At 44.1% G+C, this 8,626-nt stretch overlaps 3 protein-coding genes across 3 annotated transcripts; all 3 read left to right on the top strand.

Annotated features, from left to right (window-relative positions):
* Positions 1-2,759: 2,759 nt before the first annotated feature.
* LOC107563137 (5-hydroxytryptamine receptor 1E-like) lies at positions 2,760-3,494 on the top strand. Its single transcript, XM_016247927.1, has one exon. It carries the CDS (start codon positions 2,760-2,762, stop codon positions 3,492-3,494), a length of 735 nt encoding a protein of 244 aa, XP_016103413.1.
* A 756-nt stretch (positions 3,495-4,250) lies between these two features.
* On the top strand, positions 4,251-5,363 carry LOC107563157 (5-hydroxytryptamine receptor 1E-like). The gene has a single exon (XM_016247953.1). It carries the CDS (start codon positions 4,251-4,253, stop codon positions 5,361-5,363), a length of 1,113 nt encoding a protein of 370 aa, XP_016103439.1.
* A 176-nt stretch (positions 5,364-5,539) lies between these two features.
* Positions 5,540-7,242, top strand: LOC107563136 (5-hydroxytryptamine receptor 1E-like). Its single transcript, XM_016247924.1, has 2 exons — positions 5,540-5,552; positions 6,596-7,242. Exons 1-2 carry the CDS (start codon positions 5,540-5,542, stop codon positions 7,240-7,242), a joined length of 660 nt encoding a protein of 219 aa, XP_016103410.1.
* The last annotated feature ends 1,384 nt before the right edge of the window (positions 7,243-8,626 follow it).

Genomic DNA, 8,626 nt, shown 5'->3' with positions numbered 1-8,626 from the left:
ACGTTAAATGCATCATATAAGTCACTTTGGAATAAATCACAGTAGGCCTATGTATCATGATAAAAAAGCGACTTTACAGTCTGGAAATACTTTAGGCTATAGCTAATTATTTCTTGGACCCCCATCACTTTAAGAACCGCTGGTCTACACAGAAGAAAGACCTGTCTAGACTCTGCCCCGGTACGAGTTGTGTCGAGCTATTCATTAGCCTGTTTGATGAGAAAAATATTAAATGTAGTTGCAATAAAATGGGTTATTAATCCGTACAACTGCAGCAGTGGAGGACTATTATTCTGCTGCATGATACTGCAGAAGAACTGATGATGGCACGGTTTGATCTTCGGCTGACCAATCAGCAGAAAGGGACGTTTAATTCCCGCCCACGTGTAGAAATCGAGTATTCAAGCTGTTTATTCATTTTTCCACCCATGAACGAAAAACGAAAATTTAAGCTGAATTTTCGTTTTTTCATCTTTTGGAAAAAAACGAAAAAGGAGCCTTTTTCTCATTTTTCTACTTTCAATATTAAATCAAAAAACAAATGATCGAATGATACACGGATTAAATCAGCAGAAAGGGGCGTTTAATTCCCGCCCACATGTAGAAATCAAATAGTCAAGCTGTTTATAAATTTTTCTACCCCTGAACGAAAAACGAAAATCTCGTTTTTTGTTTTTTGGAAAAAAGGCAGTTTTCTCATTTTTCAACTTTCAATATTAAATAAAAAAACAAATGAACGAATGATACACTGATTTGTTTTGGCTTGCTTAACTGATTTAAAACTTTAGATGTCACTAAATGTTCTTAAAGGGGTCATATGATGTGATTTCAAGTTTCCCTTTCTCTTTGGAGTGTTACAAGCTCTTGGTGCATAAAGAAGATCTGTAAAGTTGCAAAGACTAAAGTCTCAAATCCAAAGAGATATTCTTTATAAAAGTTAAGAGTCAGCCACACCTACCTAAAACGCCTCGTTCTAACACGCCCCCACATGTCTACCTCACTATGTGGAAATATTAGCATAATGTGCCCAAATGTGCACGCAAAGAAAGAAGGCGTGGTTTCAGGAACAGCAGCAGTGTTGAAGCAGCATGTCAGGGAGACGCTGTGTTTCAGTGCGAAAGCAAAAGCACTTTATTTGGCCTTCCGGAAGTAGATTAATTAGGAATCATTGGTTAAGATTTATTTACAACAACAGCACAACCCAGATGTTCGAATTTGTGCAATGTATTTTATGAACCTAGAAGAGTACAAGGCTGGCTGTGCACAAAGGCTATTTCTAAAAGAGTTTTGCGCAGCGCAGAGTAACGCGTCGTGTGTGTGAGAGTGTGTGTGTGTGTGTGAGTGAGGAGAACAGGGTCACATCACAGGAGAGTGAACTGTCTGTCAGAAATCATAGCACGTCAGCTGTCTTAACGGCAGCTTGTGTACTGCTTCATCACTGTGTCTGTCACACGACTCTGTTGCCCTTCGGGCTTGAACTGATGGTAAAACTAACCACATTATTAACTGTCTTGATATTTACTTTGAAAGCTGACGCTCGCGATTATGGTAAGGGCCGTTACATTTCCGACGAGTGCTTGTGGTGTTCGGCCAATCACAATGCACTGGGTCAGCTGGCCAATCAGAGCAGAACATTAAAGCATGTCAACATATTCTGTTACACCAAATACACAAAATAATGAGCTTTAAAATAGCATCATAAGACCCCTTTAACTTAAATTAATCCAAAACAGAGATTGTTGTGTTTTGTCCCCCTGATTGGTATAATATCCAAAATCTTAATCCGGAACGGTTATCTTTATTTTATAAACCATTAAAAATGGCAAGAGTATCAAGCTTTTTCTGTTGTCGGCCCTAAACTGTGTAACAGTCTTCCACTGTGTGTTAAAGGCTCAAACACTTTCTGATTTTAAATCTTTGCTAAAACTCATGTGTTTTCCTTGGTTTATAATGTATCATAAAAATGAATGCAATCTCCCGTACTGTGCTTTGCTTTGTTTTGAATATTGTTGTTTCTGTATTTCTATTTCTGTATTTCTATTACTGTTAAACACTTTGGTCAAATTTTAGTTGTTATTGCCTGAGATTTTCAACTAACTTTAAACTGTTACAATGTCGGACGTATAAGCAAACAAACAATGTGTACTCTTTCTCCATCTTACCTGCACCTAGACACAGGTATACATGATTATTTGTCAGCAAAAATCTGCCAGTCCACTGACTTTTGACAGCTTCGGGGCTTTTGTTTAAACTACAGATGGAACTACAGACAGTGGGATTGACAGAGGGGCAGCACTAAAATTCTAAAGTGCATTAAAGTGTGTTAAAGCTTTTGGCAAAAGCAAACGTCAAGGCCTTTTTCTGTTTTCTCTAGTCAAGTAGCACCGATTTCAAAATGTTTTCATGTTTCTACTGCATAGACAGTTATGCCCAGTTTGCCAGCTGTGAATTTAAATGCCACTGTGTCTGCATGCTCTAGAAATGTTAAGTCATTAGTTAGGGTTGCAAAGGGGTGGGACATTTTTGGAAAATTTTTTAAAAATCCTGGAAAGTTTCCAAAATTTCTGGAATGTTTCCGAAATTTACTGGAAATTTTCCACCTTTTTGCAGCAACCCTAGTCATTAGTAATCCTTTTAAATAACTTGACATAATTTAACATAAACGGCATGTTAACTGTGTCTCTGACAGGCCGTCACTGATCCAGCACGCAAGTCTTTTGGGCTTTAGTCCTGGGCAGAGGGATCCTCCAAACTGAGGGATGGAGATGGAGGGTACCCTGGGCGCTCCGGCCAACGCCACCAACACCACCGCCACCCCAGGATCGGCCTTCGGCGTGGAGCTGCTGGCGGAGCGGCTGGCCGTGGTGGCTCTGCTGGCGCTGGTGACGCTGCTGACGGCCATGATGAACGGCGCTGTCATCGCAGCCATCTGCACCACCAGGAAGCTCCACCTCCCTGCAAACTACCTCATCTGCTCCCTGGCCGCCACTGATTTCCTGGTGGCCGTGCTGGTGATGCCCATCAGCATCCTCTACATCACCACGGAGACCTGGCTGCTGGGGCCATTCGTGTGCGAGGCGTGGCTGAGCATCGACATGACCTGCTGCACCTGCTCCATCCTGCACCTGTGCGTGATCGCGCTTGACCGCTACTGGGCCATCACTAAAGCCATCGAGTACGCCCGCAAGAGGACGGCCCGGCGCGCCGGCATCATGGTGGCCATTGTCTGGCTCATCTCCATCTTCATCTCCATTCCGCCTCTGTTCTGGAGGCAGCGTGGGGACGGGACAGGCCCGCAGCAGTGCATCATCGAGCACGACCACGTGGGCTACACCATCTATTCCACATTCGGTGCTTTCTACATCCCCATGACTCTCATCCTCATCCTGTACTCCCGGATTTACAGCGCCGCCAAGACGCTGTACCAGAAGCGCGGCTCCTCACGCCACTTCAGCAGAATGCAATCTCCCGTACTGTGCTTTGCTTTGTTTTGAATATTGTTGTTTCTGTATTTCTATTTCTGTATTTCTATTACTGTTAAACACTTTGGTCAAATTTTAGTTGTTATTGCCTGAGATTTTCAACTAACTTTAAACTGTTACAATGTCGGACGTATAAGCAAACAAACAATGTGTACTCTTTCTCCATCTTACCTGCACCTAGACACAGGTATACATGATTATTTGTCAGCAAAAATCTGCCAGTCCACTGACTTTTGACAGCTTCGGGGCTTTTGTTTAAACTACAGATGGAACTACAGACAGTGGGATTGACAGAGGGGCAGCACTAAAATTCTAAAGTGCATTAAAGTGTGTTAAAGCTTTTGGCAAAAGCAAACGTCAAGGCCTTTTTCTGTTTTCTCTAGTCAAGTAGCACCGATTTCAAAATGTTTTCATGTTTCTACTGCATAGACAGTTATGCCCAGTTTGCCAGCTGTGAATTTAAATGCCACTGTGTCTGCATGCTCTAGAAATGTTAAGTCATTAGTTAGGGTTGCAAAGGGGTGGGACATTTTTGGAAAATTTTTTAAAAATCCTGGAAAGTTTCCAAAATTTCTGGAATGTTTCCGAAATTTACTGGAAATTTTCCACCTTTTTGCAGCAACCCTAGTCATTAGTAATCCTTTTAAATAACTTGACATAATTTAACATAAACGGCATGTTAACTGTGTCTCTGACAGGCCGTCACTGATCCAGCACGCAAGTCTTTTGGGCTTTAGTCCTGGGCAGAGGGATCCTCCAAACTGAGGGATGGAGATGGAGGGTACCCTGGGCGCTCCGGCCAACGCCACCAACACCACCGCCACCCCAGGATCGGCCTTCGGCGTGGAGCTGCTGGCGGAGCGGCTGGCCGTGGTGGCTCTGCTGGCGCTGGTGACGCTGCTGACGGCCATGATGAACGGCGCTGTCATCGCAGCCATCTGCACCACCAGGAAGCTCCACCTCCCTGCAAACTACCTCATCTGCTCCCTGGCCGCCACTGATTTCCTGGTGGCCGTGCTGGTGATGCCCATCAGCATCCTCTACATCACCACGGAGACCTGGCTGCTGGGGCCATTCGTGTGCGAGGCGTGGCTGAGCATCGACATGACCTGCTGCACCTGCTCCATCCTGCACCTGTGCGTGATCGCGCTTGACCGCTACTGGGCCATCACTAAAGCCATCGAGTACGCCCGCAAGAGGACGGCCCGGCGCGCCGGCATCATGGTGGCCATTGTCTGGCTCATCTCCATCTTCATCTCCATTCCGCCTCTGTTCTGGAGGCAGCGTGGGGACGGGACAGGCCCGCAGCAGTGCATCATCGAGCACGACCACGTGGGCTACACCATCTATTCCACATTCGGTGCTTTCTACATCCCCATGACTCTCATCCTCATCCTGTACTCCCGGATTTACAGCGCCGCCAAGACGCTGTACCAGAAGCGCGGCTCCTCACGCCACTTCAGCAGCCGCAGCACCGACAGCACCAACTCGCTGCACCACTGCCGCGTCAAGCACGCCTTCTGCATCTCGGACGTCTCCACCTCTGACCACACCGCGGAGTTCGACCGCAACCACGCCGCCGTCCGCGCGCCGCTCGACACGGAGCTGGACGAGAGGAACCAGATCTGCACGTCTCGGGAGAGGAAGGCGGCTCGGATTCTGGGGCTCATCCTGGGAGCCTTTATCCTGTGCTGGCTCCCGTTCTTCCTGAAAGAGCTGCTGGTGGGATTGAATGTGCCCAACCCCTCACCTCAGGTGTCCGATGCGCTCACCTGGCTGGGATACACCAACTCGCTCATTAACCCGCTACTGTACACTAGCTTCAACGAGGACTTCAAGCAAGCTTTCAAGAGACTGTTCAGGCGGAAGGAGCACACTTAAGCCCCTTTCACACATACAGACTTTACTGGAAAATTACCGGTAAATTGCCGTAAAGAGATCATGTGTGAGCAGGACCTTTTTAAAAATACCGGTAAATTCGTTCCGGCAATTTACAGGTTTGAGAAGTTGTAACATTACCAGTAAATTGCCGGAATGATGCTGTGTGTGAATGCAGAATGAAGATTACCGGTATTAGCACGAACGAGTTCAGAATGCGCTGACTGAAGACCAGTGTTGGGCAGGTTACTTTGGAAATGTAATAGGTTACAGATTACAAGTTACACTATTTAAAATGTAATAGTAGTGTAACTTTTTCAATTACTTTATTAAAGTAATGTAACTGATTACTTTTGATTACTTCACTAAATTTCGAATTATTATTTTCAACTTTTAATCATTTTGAAACATTTAAAGGATGCAGGGATAACCTTACAGTGGCTACGTTTACATGCAACCAAATAATCCGTTTGTAATCAGATTGACGGCTCAATCGGACTGAAAAACCTTCATGTAAACTCCTTAATCGATCCGACTGAGCTCGATCGGAATGAAAGTGTCCTGTCATTAAAAAACTCTCCTTTCACTCGGCAACTGTGAAGTGGAGCAGGACAACTTCCCACCAGTCCTTGTTTTGGATTCTCATCCACAGGCAACCCATTACTACGTGATAAATATGAGCAGCACCACACAGCGGTTTATATGTATATTTATCCATAAATGGATACATATGAATTCTGCTGTTAAATACAAATAAAGAAACTGTGTAGGAGAGTGGTTATTATGTGCAAACAGTTGAGAAACTCTATATTTGTGCAGTGTGCGCATGTCAAAAAAAATCTATTCCGATTTGATGCTTGTGACGTATAAACGCACACATCAACCCGATCACTTTATTTAGTGTTCATGTAAACACTACATTCAGATTCATCAATCGGAATGAATTCAGTCTGATTGAACCAAAAATTGTGCATGTAAACATAGCCAGTAGCACTCAACACTGATTACTGACAGACTTTCAGAATCCTTCATCACTTTAATTAAGATGATGATAAAAAAAATTATCAGACTTTAATACCGCCTTTTACTTTGAGATTGATCTGAAGTTCAATGCAGATTTAAAATCATAAGAAATAGTTTTGAAACCAAATCTTCGCATAACTACAGGAAACACTGGCATCTAACAATGCTTTGGGGGAAAAAAACAGTTAATTAAAAAAAGTTATAAATAAAAGCATATACATTCTCCATCTTCATCTCCATTCCGCCTCTGTTCTGGAGGCAGCGTGGGGACGGGACAGGCCCGCAGCAGTGCATCATCGAGCACGACCACGTGGGCTACACCATCTATTCCACATTCGGTGCTTTCTACATCCCCATGACTCTCATCCTCATCCTGTACTCCCGGATTTACAGCGCCGCCAAGACGCTGTACCAGAAGCGCGGCTCCTCACGCCACTTCAGCAGCCGCAGCACCGACAGCACCAACTCGCTGCACCACTGCCGCGTCAAGCACGCCCTCGGACGTTCGGACGTCTCCACCTCTGACCACACCGCGGAGTTCGACCGCAACCACGCCGCCGTCCGCGCGCCGCTCGCTGGACGCGAGGACGAGAGGAACCAGATCTGCACGTCTCGGGAGAGGAAGGCGGCTCGGATTCTGGGGCTCATCCTGGGAGCCTTTATCCTGTGCTGGCTCCCGTTCTTCCTGAAAGAGCTGCTGGTGGGATTGAATGTGCCCAACCCCTCACCTCAGGTGTCCGATGCGCTCACCTGGCTGGGATACACCAACTCGCTCATTAACCCGCTACTGTACACTAGCTTCAACGAGGACTTCAAGCAAGCTTTCAAGAGACTGTTCAGGCGGAAGGAGCACACTTAAGCCCCTTTCACACATACAGACTTTACTGGAAAATTACCGGTAAATTGCCGTAAAGAGATCATGTGTGAGCAGGACCTTTTTAAAAATACCGGTAAATTCGTTCCGGCAATTTACAGGTTTGAGAAGTTGTAACATTACCAGTAAATTGCCGGAATGATGCTGTGTGTGAATGCAGAATGAAGATTACCGGTATTAGCACGAACGAGTTCAGAATGCGCTGACTGAAGACCAGTGTTGGGCAGGTTACTTTGGAAATGTAATAGGTTACAGATTACAAGTTACACTATTTAAAATGTAATAGTAGTGTAACTTTTTCAATTACTTTATTAAAGTAATGTAACTGATTACTTTTGATTACTTCACTAAATTTCGAATTATTATTTTCAACTTTTAATCATTTTGAAACATTTAAAGGATGCAGGGATAACCTTACAGTGGCTACGTTTACATGCAACCAAATAATCCGTTTGTAATCAGATTGACGGCTCAATCGGACTGAAAAACCTTCATGTAAACTCCTTAATCGATCCGACTGAGCTCGATCGGAATGAAAGTGTCCTGTCATTAAAAAACTCTCCTTTCACTCGGCAACTGTGAAGTGGAGCAGGACAACTTCCCACCAGTCCTTGTTTTGGATTCTCATCCACAGGCAACCCATTACTACGTGATAAATATGAGCAGCACCGCACAGCGGTTTATATGTATATTTATCCATAAATGGATACATATGAATTCTGCTGTTAAATACAAATAAAGAAACTGTGTAGGAGAGTGGTTATTATGTGCAAACAGTTGAGAAACTCTATATTTGTGCAGTGTGCGCATGTCAAAAAAAATCTATTCCGATTTGATGCTTGTGACGTATAAACGCACACATCAACCCGATCACTTTATTTAGTGTTCATGTAAACACTACATTCAGATTCATCAATCGGAATGAATTCAGTCTGATTGAACCAAAAATTGTGCATGTAAACATAGCCAGTAGCACTCAACACTGATTACTGACAGACTTTCAGAATCCTTCATCACTTTAATTAAGATGATGATAAAAAAAATTATCAGACTTTAATACCGCCTTTTACTTTGAGATTGATCTGAAGTTCAATGCAGATTTAAAATCATAAGAAATAGTTTTGAAACCAAATCTTCGCATAACTACAGGAAACACTGGCATCTAACAATGCTTTGGGGGAAAAAAACAGTTAATTAAAAAAAGTTATAAATAAAAGCATATACATCAGGGCTGCCCAAACTCGGTCTTGGAGGGCTGGTGTCTTGAAGAGTTTAGCTCCAACCCCGATTAAACACACCTGAACCAGCTAATCAAGCTCTTACTAAGCATACTAGAAGCTTAAAGGCAGGTGTGTTGAGGCAAGTTGGA

This window comes from Sinocyclocheilus grahami, unplaced genomic scaffold (genome assembly GCF_001515645.1).
Source record: "Sinocyclocheilus grahami isolate Dianchi unplaced genomic scaffold, SAMN03320097.WGS_v1.1 scaffold858.1, whole genome shotgun sequence".
Lineage (NCBI taxonomy): Eukaryota > Metazoa > Chordata > Actinopteri > Cypriniformes > Cyprinidae > Sinocyclocheilus > Sinocyclocheilus grahami.
Note: the sequence above shows the minus strand (reverse complement) of the source record. Positions and strands in the feature narration are given on the sequence as shown.